The sequence below is a fragment of the Lytechinus pictus genome, chromosome 10 (genome assembly GCF_037042905.1).
Source record: "Lytechinus pictus isolate F3 Inbred chromosome 10, Lp3.0, whole genome shotgun sequence".
NCBI classification, from domain to species: Eukaryota; Metazoa; Echinodermata; class Echinoidea; order Temnopleuroida; family Toxopneustidae; genus Lytechinus; species Lytechinus pictus.
Window position 1 is genome coordinate 19,437,019 of NC_087254.1, and position 21,365 is coordinate 19,458,383.

The window sequence follows — 21,365 nt, forward strand, 5'->3', positions numbered from 1 at the left end:
TTTCCGAGCATTATATCTTTTATTTTCATCAACTCCATCATCATCATATCACCACCACCATCATCATCATCATATCACCACCACCACCACCATCATCATCATCATCATCATCACCACCACCACCACCACCATCATCATCATCATCATCACCATCATTATCATCACAATCCTCAAAATAAGTTACAGTAATGGCAAGTAAACGTATTAAAGGAGTATTAAAACTATATAATTTATATTCCAGAAGGATAAAAATAACATAATCTGCCTAGTTGTTCCTTCAATTGTATATTTCCCAAGTTGTGCATCATATCACTATCTCAGAAATTAAGCAACTATAAAATGCCATAACTTCTGTATTATATTTATATCCAAGTTTGATTATATCAATGTTATCTTTGTTTGAGTTTCTATATTTTTTCAAAACAGTGTGTTGATGTGGAGGACTGGGTCAAAGAATAATAGCAAGATCTTTGCAAATTCACTATAATATAATTACCCCCACATTGGTTTCAAGATCATCTATCAGAAATAGATTAACATTCGAAGTTTTCAGTCCAAAAAATCAAATCCTCAATTTTTTTACATTAATGTCTTTATTTTTTGGGTGAAAAGTATTTGTATTTGTTTTCTAATACTTTCTTTGTGACCAATGCCAAGTGTGAAACAGTGATAGCTTACAAGCACAAATGTACATGTTTCATTTTCTTACTCATACAACAACATCATTGATAATCAGCCACAGATTAATCATATGTACCGGTATGTATATTAATGTATTTTAAAACACCCAGAATCACTGCCTAGCACTTAGGAACGATGATTTCTACTTTTCAATCAAATCACATTTAATTACAAATGGTTTGCTTGATTTTACACCTATAGCAAAGAGGACTCCTGAATACATAAGCACAATCAAAATGTGTTAGATTTCAGAATTTATTCTGCCACTAACAACACAGATTTTTCTTGGCATTCATAATAAAAAGAACAAAAAAATATTGCATATGCCCCTTTGGACCTGATGACACAACAGATGATGTCTTGAAGAGAAAGAAAAATAGACAGTTGGACATAAAGAGAGAAAGATAAAGATCTCTGTATTTGCTGATAATTATCCAAATCTCGGACTTCAAAAAGAAACTGCATTAAGGAAAGATACATACAGGTAAACATCGCTGACATGATTATACGAACACAGTACTTTCTTTATTGAGATGTGGTAAAATAAAGTCTATCCTAATTCATTGATTTCATCTATTCAAAGAATACAAAAAAAGAAAAATGCTTTGATAAGTAACCATAAATCAAGTATAGATGGCAAAGGTCATGAATAGATGAATAATTGAATGATACTCTTTGACCTTCGTTTGAATCCAAACTCTACTCCCCTAAGAATATCTGAATGGAATGATAAAGGATAAATTGGTAAATCTGAAAATGTATCTTGACTCTACCTAGTGCATTAACATTTACAAGTCAGAATAAAAGTAGAAAAATCACAGAAGGTGATTAATACCCCCTGCCCTATCACAATGCATTTGAATTTATGCTAGGGACATAATAAAAATAGCCTTTCTCCCTGATTTATTGGGATAATATATCATTACCAGGGCAAACGCAGGACTCCGCACATACAAACAAAATGACTCTGGCACCTATTCATTACAGACCTATGTGTGTTCCAAGCATTGGGGGGAAAAAAGAGAAGGAAGTTGGATTTGGAAGATTTGCAAATGGATCAAAAATCCTATTTTTAAGTCAAACATAATCTAAAGTCCTGTAAACTCAGCTTAAATTCAAAATGTCATGGAATCTGTACTGTAGAGTTATCTATTCCTTTTTTTCAGTAAACTAAAGATTTGAATAAATTCTTAATTAGGGGATTAAGGTTTAAGATTTGTGTTCTTAACTGAGGAGGGGGGTATGGTTACCACTTATCTTTTGCCCATAGTTTTATATTATCTATATCACGTATTGTTTTCTATCACTGTTGCCGCATATGTTACACTCCTTTACATTACAAGTACTTTATTATTGTTCAGTTATTAATATATATTGTAAATCAACCATTCAAATTGAGACAGGAGGCTTTATGCCAGAGTAATTAAGTTAACTGTTTCTGTCTCAAGCGTTCCAATGGTTGATATTTATTATCTTGTAGTGTTTACACTGAAATGTATTGTTTTTTGTAATTTTCTTTGCTAAATGAATAATAATAATAATAAAAAGGTTTGCAGAACAGAAGGTCATATTTGGTCAATTCATTGAGATTTTCTACTAAGTGCTATATTGTTAAAGTATCTATTAATAAATAATTTATTCTGAGAAGACGATCTTCCTCTTTGTGAGTTTGATATCATCTGGTGTAAGGTTATACTTGAGAAAGGTTTCCATACGAAGGATCATCTCTTGTGTCTTGGTCTCCATCTCCTTACATCCCATTTCAATTGGATCATCATCTACAATATGAGAGATTAAACAGGTAGGAACAGAAAGAATCATTGATATCATTACAAATATCATTATATCATAATTCTAGATCCCATGTCATGAGATTGAATTAATTCTGCATAATCGTAACGGTAATATTTAGTGTTTTTTTTTCTCTCTCAGTTATCCAAATCGTTCCACATATTATTGTAACTAATTCTCTCCTAGAACTATTCATTTTAGGTTCACCTAATTTATAACCAATATATTAATTACACAAATATTTTCTTAATATTTCTATTGCAGTTTTACTAAAGAAGAAATGATAATAATAATATTCAGTTCTTGTATAATGCATATCATGTATCATTTAAAATCTCTAGGCACTTCCAAAGGACTTTGATATCATTACACTGGCCTTAGGCAAGCAAGTCTTTAACAGCACACAAGCATTTCAAGGATTAAATCCCAGCACAAGGTTAGCATTTGCTTTCCCTGCGTAGAGGACAGCATTTTGTGGATCAATTACTTGCTGAAGGAAATGAAGCCATGTCTGGGATTCAAACCCACCACCACCTGTTTAAAAGATATTAATCCACTAGGTCAAAAAAAAATCCTATAAATACTATAATATACACCCAACATCTCTTGCAAACCTTACTCATCATGAGTATGTTCACCACAGCATCCCACAATGCCAAATCAAAAGGAAACTACCCTGACCTACCTTCAATACAATGCTTCTCCTCTTTTTCCTCTTCCTCCTTTCTCTTCTTCTTGGTGTTTTGCTGTCGTGTGAGCCCAACAAACTTCTTAAAGCGGCCCATCATGAAATCAACGATCTCGAGCTCATTGTCCATCTTGGAGTTCTCCTGCCGAACCCTGGCGAAAGCCTCGTTGATGATCGACAGGAACATGTTGAGGCAGATGAAGATGATGATGATCACATAGCAGAAGAAGAACAGAGGGCCAAGATGACGACTTGTCTGGACCATCTCGGCAAACTTGAACTTTCCTGTGAGGAAAACAAATAACTTGATGACCTCATATCACAGAAGAATAGTAGATCAAAATGACTTCAGAAAAGTTTTGGCTGTAGCTAAATGAATCCTTTCTAACTGCAGAAAAGGTCAATACAAATATAGAGAAGAAAGACAGGTGAACATTTTTTTCTCTCCCTTTTCCTTTTCCTTCTCTCTCCCTTTTCTACCCACTCTCTCTCTCTTAATATCTCCTTCATTCTTATTTTTTTTTTGCAATTAGACACATAATAACCACACATAAGACAGACTCAATTGGAGACTATACAGTCCAAACTTGTATAAGACTTGCAGCAAAAATAAACTTATATGAGCTACAGAGGTAGGATCTGGTTAATGAGCAGTCATACACCAAAACTCAACAGGAAATTATAATGGTAGGTGCAGTATGGGTCCCAAATCATTACCAGTTTGCTTGGGATTTACGCACTATCCTGTTGCAAGGTTGTAATGGATCACTTAATTTTAGGTCAAGTCGAGTCATTTTATGATTCAAGTTGAGTCAAGTCAGTCGAGTCACTGTACAAATGTCAATGGAAACGAGTCTCAGTATAAGTCATGGCTTAAAAACAACCCTACCCTGTGGTTAAGATGTAGCCAGTGGTATGATTTTACATACAAACAGAGATTGCTGGTAAAATAGCCTGACATTGTTACTGACAATGTCTCCTTACCTAGCATGGTTGAAAAGAGGGTGACGATGGTGGATCCAAAGGTACTGAAGCCCAGGAGGTATGGGCTGTACATGTTGAAGGCCATGGTGCTAAAAGCCATGAAGACAATCCCAAAGACAATCAGGTAGTAGAGGATTTCACGACCAGCGTTCTTGAGGGTCAGGGATAGGATCAGGAGGCGACGGTTGAATCGAAACAGCTTCATGAACTTGACGTTGGCAATGAAGACCACCATGGCAGTCATGTAGCGATACAGCTGGGAAATAAAGGAGATATGATCAATGTCAGACTTGCAGAACATCCCTCTAGAGCATAGCACTGTTTGAATATTTTTTGTTGTAGAACTTTGGTTGAGGATTATTAGGAATATAAAGAGTTGAATGGTGCAATTTGAAACTCTAAATTCAAAGCAAATATCATACATACAACTGTCATAATCACCCCAAAATTAATTCTGCATGCAAATAATTAAAGATCATGTGCAACATTATGAATCAGATCCAACAACCAATCGGGTAAGCCGGCAGGTTACATATTATAACATGTAATGATGATGATGAATCACAATATAATAATACAACATAATCTCACTGTATGATGTAATGAAACACAGCAATGTTGTGAATATATAAATCATAATAAGGAGCTTTCACATTGAAATAACCCATAATGTCGTTGACAAAGTCCTGGTACTTACCAAATCCCAATGGGAGACATACTGGAAGTTCAAGAAGCTGTCAGGGTTTGTGCGGTACTGCTCCATCAGCTGCCGACCAATAAACAATCTATACAGATAGAACGTGATAGCACAATAGGCCATGACCAGGGTCACTACCTCCAGCATGTTCCAGAAACTTTTGAAATACTCCTTCTTTTTCTTGATGAAGAGTTTGATCTCCCGGTAGGTGAAGTAGAGAAGGTAGAGGACGTAGGCCACCTCTCCGGCAAGGACAAAATAAGCAAAGCTTCCCTGGTATCGATCAAGACGAATGGTGCGAAAGTTCACATACGGGAATGCACCTGTATAGGGGTTTGTAACAGAGAGAAATAATGCTACTCAAAACATCAGCAACAGTCACCTATTCATGTTTATGAATGGTTGAAAAAAAAACTGATTTGCATCTAATTGCATCTTTTCCTGCAATGGGCTAAAGAAAGGCTTTTACCACTTTTTTACACCCATACACACAATTTCTTTGTAATCAAATAAGCAACTAAACTTTAATCTATGCCTAAATCAAATTTATCTGACCTACATGTACATGTAGCTATATATTATATGACTCTCCATCATTCCTTTGGTGTAAAATAATACACCTTTCCTGTGACAAATCAAAAAGACATAACTTGCATCCTATTCTGATTCAGTGAGTTAGTTTTTATAATTTTTTTCATTTTAAAGCAATATGACACCAATTTGTCTATTGATTGCTTAACATCTGGTTCTGTGACATCTCATCACAAAATTCTTATCAAGTTACGAATTGCAAAGTGTGAAAAGTCAGTGAGAAATAGAATTTTAATTTCACTACAAAGGATATACAATGTAAATCAATCCTACCATCAACTTCATTTCAGTTCAAGTGTTAAGACACAAAATTCATACACTGGTGCTAGTGTTGCACCTTACACCAACACCATTACACCAATACTTGATGTTTCACTTGACATTAACATCAATTTTAAACACCAACACTAGAATCCCAATAGTACTCACCCCCTTGTGAAGGGAATTCAACGAGTAGAAATGATATGCAGTACATGTTGTTGATAGGGTTATAGGTTACAAACTCAAAGAAGACACCCCGGGTGGATTGATCAAGCCAAAAAGATTCTCGAAGGTATTGCATCCGAGCTATACAAAAGAATAGAAATATGATAATGAAATATTTACCTCAAAGTGAAAATCTTGCCCTTAGTCGCTAAGCAAAATTAATAATTATATTTTTCTTTAATATAGCACTTCATACATCAAGATTACATTCTAAGTGCTTTACAATAAAAATTACTCTGGACAACAGATTCTGGCATGAAAAGAATTAACGGACCCTATCAAAATTAGGATTGATAATAAAAGAGCTATGAATTCTTCAATTTGAATAAACTTAATGCAAAATGAAAACGCAGCACATATTTCAAGAATGTTGCCCAATGATACTGGATAATACTGACATCCATTCTTCTTCATCAAGAGACCATAATGATAAAGTCAGTCTAAGTTTATACAGTCACGTGATATAATTTTTATGATATATGTTTAAAGACAATGACAATTTTTTCATAAATACTACATGTTCACTGTCCATAGGCCTGTTTATAAGGAATAACAACTATAGTAACTCTGCCTTTATGGCAATTACCGTCATGGTAACAGGGCTCAGTAGCCAATCACAATCATGGCTTTCACTGACGTTACAATAATGTCAAATTTATTTTAGTTCAAGTTATTAATGAAACGGGGCCAAAAAACTTATTTACTGAGTGAAATGGTACTTGGTCCAGTCTCTGTCAAATGCTTACATTGAGCATTCTTAAATGAATGGATATGAAGAAAGCAACTGACCCATAGCATCTGTGGGATTAGTAGGGATCTCAGCTAGATAGCCTCCTCCCTTGTAAGTAGCTTGCTTTCCAAGATACGGGAAGGAATCTATCTCAGTCCAGGAATTATGCTTCCACACAGATCCTTCAGGGGTTGTATAATCTGTAGGATCTTGGTAGAAACAAAAGGAGGCATGAGAAAGTGGGCTGAATCTCTTTCTCTCGGCTGATAGTGACTTAAGATGAATTGAGCTAAAAAAAAGTGAAATTGCAATGCTTCCAGTTTTGCACAGACTACTATTTTTCCTTTCCTCCTCTTCCTCCCACTTCTTCTCCTATTTTATTTCTTGATCTCTTCTTATTCCTCCTCCTCTTCTTCCTTTTCAACTTCCTTTTCCACTCCTCCACTTCTCCTCTTCCTCCTCATCTTCTTCCTCCTTCCCCTCCTCCTCCTCCTTCTTCTTCTCCTTCTTCTTCTTCTTCTCCTCCTCCTTCTCCTCCTCCTCCTCCTCCTTCTCCTCCTCCTCCTCCTCCTCCTTCTTCTCCTCCTCCTCCTCCTCCTCCCCCTCCTTCTTTTTCTTTCTCCTTAATCACCTGTTTCTCTGCTTCTTCTTTCACTCATTGTTCACCTTTCTTCCCAATTATCTAGTACTCCCTACCTACCTGATTCATTGACTGGTTTCCACCCTGGTGCGAAGTCTCTATCTTCATCATCACTGAATGAATAGGTGCGTTTACACTGTATCCCTGCACTTGTTATCTCTTCTGGTAGTATGCAAGGCTCTGAAACAAATACAAGATAATTACAGGTCATATATATCATTTGATGTTGTTACCATGAAGAAAGATTGCCGTCATGATAATTTCAGGGTCATGTGTTTTCAGTATCTCAATTTTTTTATTAGAATCATGAGATCCATGTCTGAGAGAGTGCATCAAAGTATCTTTAACCTATAACTCCTTCTCCTCCTCCTCCTTCCCCTCACCCTACTCCTCCTCCTCTTTCTCCTTCCCCTTCTTCTCCTTATCATCCTCCTTGTCGTCATCATCGTCCTACTCCTTCTTCTGCTTCTCCCCCTCCCTTTCTCTTTCCCCTTTTTCTTTTCCTTCCCCTATTTCTTTACTATTCCTCCTCTTACTACTCCTCCTCTCCTTCCCTCTCTCTCCCTTCTTTTCCCCACTCTCTCCCTCACGCCTTCTCATCACCATCACTCATATTGTGTTATTCAACGCTGTCTCAACCTGGCCATTCCAATGAGTATCGTCTGTTTCCTAGAGACCATTCTTTATTGATACCTTGGATCCTCCCCCTCTCCCCTGTTTTTAATCAACCACCCCACTTCCCGTTTATCATCTCTTCCTATCCCTTCCTTTTCCTCATTACCCACACTCACCTTGCGTTACTCTTAGCTGTCTCAACCTGGCCATCCCAATGAGCATCATGTGTTTCCCAGAGACCATCCTCTGTTTGATACCTTGGATATCCTCCTTTCCATTGTACCATGTCTCGGAGAAGAGAGACGGAATGAAGACATTCTCTGTGTAGTTCCAAAATTTCTCTCGCGTTTGAATCTGTAAAGATGCAGCGGGGCAATATTCAATGATTAATCTATCAAATTTTGATTCACCTTCTAATATTACAGTTGTTAACAATCAAGAAAATAATCCTTTCTCCACTAGTGCATTTAATCCTAATATTACAGGTGTATATAACCTAGAATATAAACTCTTTTCCACTGCTGCATTTGATAAGAAAGTCAAAGTCCTAACTTTCCTGCAGGGGATCGACCAAATATCTCCTTTATAAATTTTTACTATACAGTAAATAACTTGCCGTTTTGTAGCTGTTTCGGAAAACGAATAGAAACCAGCAAATTTTGTCCATTTATTTTCTGCATACACTATAATACATGAAACTAAACAACAAACTTTCCACAGCTTTTCTCACTGTGTACACTATACTCAATGAAAATATTCTGGTAAAATACGAAGCAAAGAACTATTCATATATCGATAGTGACAAATAGGTATTTGATTTCAAAACAGTAGTTTGGTAGGTCTGGATAATGTTATAAACACCAAGTGTCATAATGAATATGCATAATTACTGAACAAGGACATTTCATTCACTTATAGGGGTACTGCTTAAAACAGGTGGTTCATTTAATAAGACTGTGAACATCTAACTTGTAATACACTTCACCTTAGTAAACTTCATGAGGCCATGGTATTGAGCCTCCACGAAAGCATCTTTCATGGATTTATTGACGTAAAATGCCTGAGGGTCCCGGTCACCGAATGCTATCAGCATCACAATGTTTAGAAAGATGATGTATAAGATAATTTCTCGAATGATGCTCTTCATTTTGATCTCCTTGAATCTAAGATGAAAATTATGTAAATATGGCAAGCACTAATTAATGTCTTGCAAGATTTGAAATCAAATATAATCAAAAGCAAGAAATATTTGACCACTAGATAGTGCTGATTATTCTTATAAACAAAAGTCTGAAATCTTCTGAAAATCAGATTAAAGATAAGAGGCAGCAATGAATTCAGTTGGGTGTGCAAGTGATGATGCAACAACCCTTAAAACAAATATTCTCATTACATGAAATTACACAAATTAATACATTTCACTTTTTTATCTAAAATAACAAAAATTGCCCTTTGGTTGTGTGGTAATTTAACATGTAGTAGGAACTTATTCGAGGAAGGAAATAGATCTAGTTACTCAAATTCATGGATCTCAGAATAGAAGGTTTAATAGAGGAACATTCTGAAATAAGCTCACCTCAACTCCCTTGCAGCAGCGAGCTCATCAGGGTTGGGAGGGGAAATCCCTGGAGGAATACCCTGATGAGTCTCTCCTCCTCCTTCTCCATCTCTCTCATGCAACCATTCCTCATCCTCTCCAAGAGGTGGGATGTCATCCTCCTCCTTCTCAGGTTTCTTGAAGAGAAGAGAGAGGAAGAATGCCAGGAAGAGAACCTGAAAAAAAAATATATAGACACAATGAAAATGGCTTCTTCAGATGTACTTTTAGGGGAATATTTGTTGTTTTTATTTTTTTCTTTTGTTATTTGCTTACCCCTCTCAGATGAATTTTATACATATAAATTGAAACAAGAACCCATATGTGGACCTGTGTACTAATTATCATTGAATATAGAATACCAAAGTGTGATGTCATAAATTTTCACTTTTTGCATTTCAGCGCTTTTGATACCATATTTTGGTAACGCATGATGAAAAACCCCCACAAGCAAAATTTGGTGAGAATCGGTCCGCGGGGGCCTGAGATATCACCTCATGAATACATAATTGTCCACTGAAGTCACTGTATTATTGGCCTGGTTCTAAATGTTAGAAAATATCTGTACCTGGAAATTTACTCTATAAGTTAAGGGAAAAAAGTACTGTGTTCACAAACATTTTTTTATATATATTCACATCTACCAAAGATATCTCATCATTATTCTCTATGTTGATATTTTAATAAGAACCGTCATTTTCTAAACAACTACAAACTACAGTCTAGTTCATATGAGACTCACTTTAAGAGGTTGCGTGAAGAAGACATCCTGGATGAGAGATATACACATCGATACCAGCCATTCTGTTGCCTTGGTCTTGCCAAACTGACCAGCCACTTCAATGGTCAACCAGAATGCAACACCAACCGATGTCATCAACAAGGCCCAACCAAAATAAAGGCATTGCCATGGTAACTCAAACTTCTTCTTCTTCCTCATTGGTGGTTTCGACTGCATTCTCTTGTATCCTGCTTCCGTGGTGAGAGCAGGGATACGGGAGAGGTGCGGTGACGAGGTGCGGTCACTACCAAGACTGGAGGAGTCAAAGGAAAGGGACCGCTGGAACTCTGAAGGGTCAAGCTGGACCTGCGATGGAGAACTAACCCGGGTGAGGTTAGTCCTCTGGACATGGGCAGAGACTGTGGGTGGAGGGGGTGTTGACTGACCCCTCTCCAACAGATCTAGCTGCTGCCTGAGCTCTCTTGATCCCATACTGGAGGCGAAGGAGAGGCGGGAGGCAACGTCCCTTCTTCCTGCTGATGATACTCTAGGCTGCTTCGTCTTCATACAACAAATCTAGTTGGAAAATAATTTAAAGACGAACATATGAACACAATAAATATTCACATATGCATAGGAAAAAATAATATTTTCTTATTTTTAGATACAACTATCATGATTATCAAAATGCTCTGTAGCCTAAAATGGCTCTAAATCACATAAGAAAATGAAATACAACTGAACATTTATGTCAATGAAAAACAAAAACAAAATCTATATCTTAACTCTACTCTTGCTAGCCACTTAAAAAATATGTAAATTTCAAGGATATTCTACTGACATATCATATTCAATATCTTTACTTTATTTTACCATCATTTCATTTAACACTGAAGTAACAATCTGCATCTTTTCAAGATAGATTAAGATTTGATGTGTTGAGTCAGGTATTAACAAGAAAGTTTTACAAAACCATTTTCACTAAAATAATGAAGTACAAGTAAACTAAGCTCCAGAGATTAAAACATCCTGAAATGGTAAGTTGCAACCATCTCTCAATTCAGTGTATATCATTTAACCCTTATTAAACTGGGGTGGGGTCAAATTGACCTCCCCTTGACAAATTTCATCACTTTCAAGTCTTGTGCATCTTTTGAGACCAAATTTGGGATGCCAGAGTGCGCGGTTCCGAAATTACGCAACATTTGCAACAAGTGCATGTCAGACCCGAAATTGCTCAAAAACATGATTTTGTGTACAAAGTCAATGCTAATTGTGTTTTTCAACAAAAATCATAAATGTTTGATTATTTTTTCTTTTGTTGGTTTAAATGGATTAATTTTATGCTATTTATGATTGCAAAAGGGTCCCCAACAAAGTTCATCAGAAAAAACAATAAAAAACAAAAGGTTTGAAAAAACATAGAAATACATAAGAATTTAAAAAAACAATAAAATACATAAGAAATTAATCATATTTTTGCAAATTTTAATCGATATTTGTAAAAAATTGATACTCCCACCAAAAATTAGCATTCAACTAGTTATATGAATTGAGTTAAAGGCAAAAACATACACAAAAAACAAATTTAGGGCAAATTTCATATGCTTATTTGCATAATTAATAGAAAAATATAAACAATTTATTTTTTGAAAATTTTACTATACAGTCTTGTAGTTAACATCCGGCTCTACCCGCGTGCAATACTGGTCCGAAATAGCCCAGTTAAGAGAGAGTTAAAACAGGAATCCTTTCTCTACCTACCCTTGCATGTTTGGGTTGAGGCCTTGAGAGTCTGAAGATCTGTACTACAAGGATGTTAGCAGGGAACACCATCAGACTACTAATGACACCAATCACTACCTCACCCATAGAGAAGCTAATAGGACCAAGACTATACACCGTCTGGTTACCACCACTACCAAAATCAACCTGTAGGTTAGTAGTGGAAGAAAACACCAGGTGGGTGTTTCATAAAGCTGTTCGTAAGTTAAGAGCGACTTTAAGAATGAGATCCTTTCTTGTGGTAAATGGTATATTCATTGGCGATGGTTTAGCGCGTAAGAAAGGTTCACCAGTCGTTCTTAAAGTCGCTCTTAACCTACGAACAGCTTTATGAAACGGCCCCCAGGGCCCCATTGCATAAAGGTTACTATTAAAGTAAGTTTGCCATTCAGTGGTAACTACCATGGTAATACTTATCAACAACCAATCAAAATCAAGGATTTCATGCCAGTTACCATTGGATGGCAAAGTTACCATAATGGTAAATTTTATGCAATGGGGCCTAGAAGAACAATCAAATATTGCTGGATAATGAAAATATGGAAGCGGGGGAAAGGGACATTTCTTGATAAACATTTTGCAAAAAAAAAATCAACCTTTTGTGGTATTCTTTTATTTCTCAATTCTTAATTCATACCTTTCAGCCATTAGCCTGTGCCTACATTTTAATTTGAGAGTAACATGGAGACAATTTTCTGCACATACCTTAACTCATTTATACTATAGACAGCATTGTGATTCAAATAACACATTTGCAGATCATAGAATATCTTGTAAATAATTTGGTAATTGGAAAATATATCACTTTGGAGCAATTCTATAAATTTTCAACTTTTTGTATGTTCAACACCCAATTTTCTCTATTTGTATCTCACTTCATAAGATGCTGAAGCCATAATTATTTGGGAGCATTCTAGATTTTTTTCATATGAACTAGAAAACAGATATTTGGGAAGGTACTACATATACAGGGTTAGACATAGATGGAATTGCCCATTTCAACAATTTATATGCCTATAAAGTCCTCCTGGTTTAGAAAGTTCAAACATGGAATCTCTGGTATGTGTCTTACGTTATAAAAGAAGATATTAGCCATCATAGCAGAGAAGAGCAGAGAGAGGCAGCAGGATACGCGCTGGACCCGGGTGAAGCGGCTCTTGGGTGGTCTGGAGAAGACTGAGAACCACAGATGACCGTCACTCAGGTTCTTCCTAGTCTTGGTTGAGAAGAGATGGGTGAAGCTGGTCAGTTCACTACGTCCAGCTACTGGAATCACTCGGTCAATCTATAGAGGAGATATGTTATGCAAAAATTTCAATAAAATGATTTTGAACTATATCATTCACACATGTATACATTTTACAATTTCCTTATCCATACTTCCAGGTTCAGCAAAGTTAATAATAATAACAATATAGGTATTTCTACCCAGGGTAGCCACTTCAGTTTCGAGAACTGTTCTACCAGCGGGCCCTGCTATTATTATTACCCCGGCTTTAGCTGAGCTGCCTAGGCGCTCAAGCATTCAAGGAATTTCTTCCTACCGGGTTCAGCTGGTGGATTTCTTATTTTCTTGTCAAATATTCTGGATAAATTATTTGAACATGAAAGGGCTTGTTTTGTAATCTACTTTAAAAATTAATCAAGAGCAAATTTTTTTTTAATTGTTTATAGATCCTTACCGCTCCATCATCCTCCTCCACCGCCCACCATCTGTTAGCCATGAAGTAGAACATCTTATTGGTATTCAAGTCCTTGACTGATAGATGAGAGAGGAACCAGCTAGGGCTCTTCCCACCATTATCGTGCCAGATCCTTACATGCATGAGGTCTCCGAAGGGCCTGGAGGATGTCAGCAAGAAGGAATCAACGCCACCGCTCTGGAGGACCTTACGTTTCGGGTCATGGAGGGTGCGGACGCCGCTGTCATTGTGATCCCCGGTGATGATGATATGGACACGAGCGGTGGTTCCTGAGATGAATATAGAAGTGACAGCTTGTTCTTGCCATGAAAAATCTCTTGGGAAACATTTGATTAAATGGAATGTCAGGTATTGAATCATCATAGAAGAGTTTAGGGTTGTCTCAGTATGCGATACCCACTGGCGGATCCAAGGGGGGCACAGCCGGCCCATGCCCCCCCCCCCCCCCTTCGAGAGGTACAATTAAAATTTGTAAATGTAAATATGCCGTTAAAACATAAGTACCCCCCCCCCTTGGAAGTGAGGACCTTTGTCAAACTTTTTCATGGGTGAAATGTCCATAATTTTTGGGTAAAAACTTTTTTTTCCTTGTCCAATTTTCTTGGGAAAATGTGTCCCCCCCTTGGAAAATCCTGGATCCACCAGTGATGATACCGTTATCACTGAACTGAGAAAAAACTACTTTAGGCCATCTTGCCCCCTCTAAAATTGTTAAAGTCTACATCAGGAACTTTATTATTTGAGAAGGAATATTTTCATACATTTTGTCCTACTTTCGTTTCACAATTATTGCCCTTTCTCCTAAATCTTCTGATGAACTTGGGATCAATACAGGTAACTCCCTGACATGCATACTCCAAATAACATACAAACCTGCATCTGACTTGACACCAGTGAAGACGGTTACCTCATAATGGCATTTATCATGATGGTTGTTACCTATCAGAGGAGTCACTCCAGCCTGATGAGGGGAGAATGAAATACATGTAGGTGAGCAATCCAAAATAAATACTTTCATTCATGGGAACAGTTGCATAAAGGTTTTCTTTTATTAAGTTAAGCATAATGACTGGTATAGTGGAAGCCAAGAAGTTTGGTCAATCCCTTATAACCACATGGCTAAGGTTAAAATGTGCTGGTGATGAATAACCCGTTACACAAACCGGGTGGGAAATACAAAGTTAAGAAGTCAAGTAGGGTTATGAGTATCAAAATAAACTCATAAGGGCAAAGGAGAAACAGGATTATTTGCCACCATTCAAATGAGAAAAGAGTAAAACCTATTTAACTGGTCTCAACACAATGTTAGGGATGATATTTTAGCACTCCAATTATCCACTAAGTCACAATTAGCTCTTCAAACCATTCTTTCAAATTCACAATGAATCCCCTATACCTTGAGTAGATCTCTCTTATCAGCTTTCCTTGCCCAGAGGAGTACCACCAGGTAGATACAGAGACAACATGTCATGAATGCAAAGACCACTGGGTTCTCATGCAGCTTGGTGAAGGCTGACTGAGAGAGGTCAATCCGATTCATTGGTATCTGGAACCCAGCACCAAACATGGTTAGATGGTTGCATAGACAGGAGGTGTGGGATGCGTTACTGGATGGACTCACCTAGAAAGGTATGACACATGGGCAATAAATGTAATAACAAGATCCTCAAATTATGGTCTTCTTCATGTTCCATTTTCTAAGCAATCACGGGGGAACAAGCTTTTGATCATGCAAGACCAACTCTGTGGAATTCGCTACCACAAGTTCCCAAAATTCAAAGTATATAATTTTGTTTAAGAGCAACCTGAAGGTGTATTTGTCTCAACATCACCCCTAAAAGACAGTTCTCTCTCTCCTTCTCTTGCTCTCTCCCCCTCCCTCTCGCTCTTTTTCTCTTCCCTATCTGTCTTCTCAAAGTATCTATAATAGTATATTGTATTATCATTAATCATTATCATTGCTGTTGGATCTTTAATTTGACTCTTCTTGAGTTGGTTTTGACTAGGAAAGGTTTAACCGAGAACAGGACAATCTACAATCAGACAAGAATGTACTTCTTACCTGACACCCATCTTTCTTCCATGGTGATTCACTTTCTCTTTCCTTGATGTAAGAACAGCTATGTAAGGTAGGACTGAAGGAATAATGTTTGAATTCAAATGTTGCATTGGGTGTTCTGGCATAGGTCTCGTTCCAATTGGCTTCATTAGCTAGCTCTCTCACTCCAACGTTTATTGATGTGTATGTCCCGTTGATGAGCAATCTAAATAGAGAGAAAAAAAAAACATATCAACAAGGTCTATTGCCTCTCAAGGCAACACATTAAACCATATTTCTTTGATGTTTTTTTACATTTAGACACAGACCCGACACAGATAATGTCAAACAGTGTAAGTTTAGTATTAATCGGTCATGAAATTGTAAATCTACGGTTAACGTTTGTATTAAAAAAAAGGGTTTAATGCTTTCAATTTATAATGGCAACAGCAATCCAAGGGTGAGATAAAATTGAGAAGAAAGAAAAATGAGCATTGAATGTTCAAAATGGTTGTTATTTATGAAATTTCATTGAGAATAGTTCAGATCCCATCGTGAGTTATGAGCTGTCATCATTAATACACTTTTATTATGGGAAGTACATGTACTTGGAGGTAAACAAATGTGCACAAAGAATATTAAATAAATGACCGTTTATGAATGTGGTTCCTTGTGAATAGCACTTACTCATTCATTTGATTATTATCAATGAAGCATCTTGTGTTTCCTTCCACCGATATGAAATCACTTTTATTCCAAGGATCCACCAGAGAGCTGTTATACAGAGGGTAGTCTGATAGGCTTACAGTCTGGACCAAGGTACAGTTCCAAGCATTGCTTCCTATTACAATATATATATGTAATAACTAGTGTCACTACGATCTTAATTTATGGTACAATTACCCAACAAACTTAATGCCCGTTTTAGAAAATTGTCTATAATATTACTTCTCTGAAGGATTTTATTCTGTTCTTTTTCTTTTTCACATAAAGCTCCATCTTTATGTCAAACTTTTGCTGATTTAAAATTGTCTTTGAACAATCACTCATTATTCAGATTTTTTTAGATACTTTAATATCAATAATTGCTCAGATATGACACAACATTATATTTTTAATGTTTAGACCACTATTAGCCCTTACTACCTTTTTACTCTTCAAACGATCACCTTTATTACATTTTTTTTCAATTCAAATCACCACCCACCCACTACATTTCATTTTCACTGTTCAGATCTACCCCCTCCAGATAAAATATTTTACTATTGAGATCACCCCTCCACACAAACACATTAATGTTTGTATTCCTACGAGTCCTTGCCCTAAATAAATAAAAACAAACTATGAAACTCATCAGTTCGCAGCTCTTCAAATCTTGCCTAGATCAAATGAAATCCCTTTTATACAATACATGCAGTCGACAATGCACAGTAAAAAACGGTTTGAATAAATACCTATTTCTGGCAGACCAGTGGTTGTTATCATAACAATGAGAGTACAGTTGTAGGTATAGTTTGATTCCATTCCCGTGAAACCCATACATCTCACCTCAAACTCTACTCCATTAAAATCTGGGATATCTGAGGTCAAATAAAACAGTAGAGGAAAATGTTACTTGCTACACATAACTTTATTTAATTCAAATAAATTTGGTTTTAAAAAGACATTGTAAAACAGTCTGGAAACTGACAAAGTCAGAATATAAAAAAAATCAAATAAACAAGTAATGGAAAAAATTAACAAAATGCAATCAAATAACACCTAATCAGTATATCTACAACTGAGATCCCAGGGTAAAAGTGTTTAAATGAGACCAGAAATTACTTTTAAAGAGAAAAATAGTGATTAAAGGATTATTTTGAGTACATCGTTTCGATCAGTATTAAAACGGAGGAGTAACCTCACAGTACTGGCAAAACCCTGCATGCAAGTATTATGAAATACATTGCTACTACCCGATGTCTGCTCAAATCTCATTTTGCATTAAATACATGTATAAAGTTCCAAGAAGAAAAATTATCTTAATTGAAGTTTGGCATAATACTAGGAATACTAAAATCAGAGTTCTACTATGCTACAAGCCTTGTGGTTGGAGAAAAGTCAAACTTGCATGGTTTCAAGTTGCAGCAGAGCCGATGATAATGTCATTACAATTTGGAATAGAATTTGCTTTCATTCCTACAGGAAGGCTTAAAACAGACTAGAACTTTATCTTAGTATAAATACCACAATTTGGAACATTGTTCATTACAATTTTATACTTAGATTATTTTATATGCTTTTACAAATCCTTTGAAAATCAGATTGCTACAGATCACGTAGTGAGCGCCAGGCTTACTTACCAATAGTATGAACAGCAATGGGTCCCCCTACTCCATAGGTTTGACTGAACGAGGTCACAGTCTCATTATCTAATGTAATGGTAGGTTGATTGATACGAGGGATGGTGATGGTGATAGGTTTAATGGTGTTCTTGACCTCAATCACATCTTTGGTGGAGCTATCAATAAACTGGAAGGAGACTGTCTTGCTGTTGATTCCGGCTGCTCCTTGGGCATAGGGTCGCATGTTGGGTTGATACATCACTGCCTGTATGGGGAGAAGCAGCAAAATATGGCACAAAAATAACACAATTTTAAAGTTACATGGTTACAGCCATCTATTCAACTTTAATTTGGCTATACAATGGGATTCCCTATTTGTTATACAGATAAACAATGAACAATTTGGAATTTTTACCTCGCTTGAAAAGTTTTGTCAATATTACATGGTATCCAAACTCAATCCCCTAAACATACTGGATAAGAAACATACGTCAATGCCCCATAACACATATTCAAACAGCACAGGGCAGTACCTTAAACTGAATTCCACCTGACGTAGCATCAACATCAAACATGCTCTGAGCGGATGGAAAATCAAGATTACATCCAGGCTCCACTTCAAAGTTACCTGAGATAGTAGAACAGAGAAAATAAAGTAGTGAATCTCACTGAAAAAAAGTAAATAAATAATCCAAAATCAATCAAATTTCAAATTCTTTTAACATATAAAACATAAGAAGAAAAAGCAAATGTGGTCATTTCAAATTTTAGCCTTTCATTCTTTATTCAGTATATTTTCTTTTGATTCAACAAAAACTAAATTTATTATGGATGAAATATGGGAGGGAGATGGACTTTAACGTCACATTATTGAACATTGTGATTTTCATGACCTATGTGACTATCATATGCATGTGTTTGAGTTTCATTCTGTGCAGACAAAAATGACTGGCTGGCTCAGAGTCATTGGTCTTGGTTGCTAAAGGTAAGTATCAGAAAATGAAAACTTGCTGATTCTCAACAGTACCCTATTGTTTGGTGTGTCTGCAACTTACAAATCTTTATGATAAAAAATACATGCATATGGACTATTCTTTCGTTAAAAAAAACAGCTCAAAAATATAATCTCAGATGAAGGAGTCAGAATATTCATGTCCTGTCGTGATACTGTTCTTTACCTTCTACGTCTTTGCTCTCAGTTTTCTGAACTTTGACCCTGATGTTTCCTGCATCCATGGTAACCGGACCCTCCCCTGAAATCACATTGTTGCTAAGGACCTCTGAGACCTTATCCACAACAGATACAGACCTGACTAGGGTGTTCTGTACTGCAGAGTTCTATTTCCAAAAAAAAAGGAGTAGAATTGTCCCATACAGGGGTTAAATAAGAGATGAGCTACATTGAAATACAACCAATTGTAAATTAATAGCCTTTACAGACTTTATGAAAGATACACTTATAAAGACGTAACTTGCATTGATTCCATTGACTTGCATTTAATTCAATAAGCCTTCATTGATTGAAAGGCTACAAAAGAAAAATGAGTTTGCTATCAGCCATTCAAGTGGCAGGATTTCTCTATTATATGATTAAAGCTTGTAACTTTTCATTGATAACAAGCTAAAATATTAAGCTCATCTAACCAATTACAGAAATATCTGATAAATATGGTCTTAGCCAATTAGAACAGAGGATTTCAAAAGCTTGTAACAATGTTTGCCTACTTTCCATTGTGACAATCTAATTAAACAGGGGCCTACAATATTGTCCCATTTCCTAAAATTTGTGAAATGAAACACTAAATCATAGAAATCTAACAATATTTGGTATTAGCCGACCAAATAGCAGGGTATCAGTAGCATTTACTATGCCATTGATGACAAGCCCATGAAGCAGGATACTGGAATCCATTGTCAACTCACCCTTAGGACAGTGACGGAATCCTGATCATTCTCAGAATAGTCCATTTTCTCTATGGCGGCATCAACAACATTATCTGAAGTAAAGCAAGGTAAATATACAATCACGTAAGATTACTCATAATGCAAGTATCTGAAAGATAACATTGATACAGATATGAAATACCCAGTAAATGTACACTGTCAGAAGATATTGTATTACATAAACACTGCCGTGTCCTGAAATCTGAAAAAAAATCAAGGGTATACCCCAGATTGCTGTAAATCCAGCAAAACTCCATTGAACACCATGTATTCACCAGGAAAGGATATGCTTCTGTGTTCACCGGTGAAGTGACGAATGCACGTTGGTAAAGTTAAGCAATGAAATTCGACAGGTTACAGAGCAAAGTGCACAAGAGGTCTATCTCTCTACATTCCTTTCCTTCCCTACTTGTCAAAAAGAAAGTCTTACCACAGACTTTGAGAAGTAAAGAAGCAGAGAGTTGAAGTCTCTCAATAGCCGTTTGATCTTCTTCTTGAATACCAACTAATGTGTTCGTCAACTTCTCTGTTGCTCCTAGAGCCCCATCCTGATAAATGATGAATTAAAGAAATTAGATTAATGCATCATCATCACTACCATCACTATCATTGTTTCCCTATAATCACAACAATCGCCATCTCATCATCACCACCACCACCATTATAACCATGATCATCATCATCATCATCATTATCACCACCACTGTCACCATCACCACCATCATAATCATCATCATCATCATCATCATTATTATCATCATCATCATCATTATCATCATCATCATCATGACCACCACCACCACTAGCACAAATATTCCGTGCCATCACCTAAACCAGCGCTTCACAAACGGCGGGCCGCGGCCCACTGGTGAGCTGCGAAGCTCTCTCAGTTCGGCCGCGAGAAGCTCCAGGGGAAGAAAAAAATAGGAGAAAAACTATAGTATATTTCACAGACCTGTCCAAACATGCTACGTCCGATCAGTCTATGCGGGTCAAACAAACCTAAAGCACGTTCAGGTATCATGCATGTTGCAAAGCATGCACATGCACACTATGATGGTTCTAATGCAATTGTCGCCCATTTACAGGACATTTGCGAATGCAGATTAGTTCTCAAAATGTTGATTTAGAGCTTTGTGTTCAAATTTCACGAAACATTTTTTCATCTAAATGGTAGATGGGCCTCGAAAGAAATCTGAGAGTCAAAGTGGTCCTCGAGTAAAAAAAGGTTGAGAAGCGCTGACCACAACCATTACCATCACCAACATCATTACCATTTCAATGGAACCCAATACATGATTAATCTAGTCATCCTGCCCCTTCTTCCTCTTCTTCCCTTTTCTAGAAGTC

The 21,365-nt window shown here is 36.6% G+C and overlaps 1 protein-coding gene across 1 annotated transcript in view; it reads right to left on the reverse strand.

Moving 5' to 3' along the window:
• Positions 1 to 918: 918 nt before the first annotated feature.
• Positions 919 to 21,365, reverse strand: part of LOC129269941 (polycystin family receptor for egg jelly-like) — a 40,451-nt gene continuing 20,004 nt past the window's right edge. Inside the window, exons 19-42 of the mRNA XM_064105499.1 lie at positions 20,446 to 20,563; positions 19,995 to 20,068; positions 19,250 to 19,409; positions 18,605 to 18,699; positions 18,090 to 18,336; positions 17,202 to 17,327; positions 16,435 to 16,588; positions 15,772 to 15,973; positions 15,106 to 15,330; positions 14,583 to 14,670; positions 13,689 to 13,978; positions 13,079 to 13,291; positions 11,986 to 12,153; positions 10,243 to 10,797; positions 9,480 to 9,676; positions 8,889 to 9,066; positions 8,080 to 8,257; positions 7,349 to 7,468; positions 6,708 to 6,857; positions 5,862 to 5,999; positions 4,842 to 5,164; positions 4,145 to 4,400; positions 3,158 to 3,445; positions 919 to 2,459 (exon numbers count right to left, since the gene is read on the reverse strand). Coding sequence (XP_063961569.1) covers positions 2,317 to 2,459; positions 3,158 to 3,445; positions 4,145 to 4,400; positions 4,842 to 5,164; positions 5,862 to 5,999; positions 6,708 to 6,857; positions 7,349 to 7,468; positions 8,080 to 8,257; positions 8,889 to 9,066; positions 9,480 to 9,676; positions 10,243 to 10,797; positions 11,986 to 12,153; positions 13,079 to 13,291; positions 13,689 to 13,978; positions 14,583 to 14,670; positions 15,106 to 15,330; positions 15,772 to 15,973; positions 16,435 to 16,588; positions 17,202 to 17,327; positions 18,090 to 18,336; positions 18,605 to 18,699; positions 19,250 to 19,409; positions 19,995 to 20,068; positions 20,446 to 20,563 — 4,686 coding nt within the window. The 3' untranslated portion in view covers positions 919 to 2,316. The remainder of the gene's footprint in view (positions 2,460 to 3,157; positions 3,446 to 4,144; positions 4,401 to 4,841; positions 5,165 to 5,861; positions 6,000 to 6,707; positions 6,858 to 7,348; positions 7,469 to 8,079; positions 8,258 to 8,888; positions 9,067 to 9,479; positions 9,677 to 10,242; positions 10,798 to 11,985; positions 12,154 to 13,078; positions 13,292 to 13,688; positions 13,979 to 14,582; positions 14,671 to 15,105; positions 15,331 to 15,771; positions 15,974 to 16,434; positions 16,589 to 17,201; positions 17,328 to 18,089; positions 18,337 to 18,604; positions 18,700 to 19,249; positions 19,410 to 19,994; positions 20,069 to 20,445; positions 20,564 to 21,365) is intronic.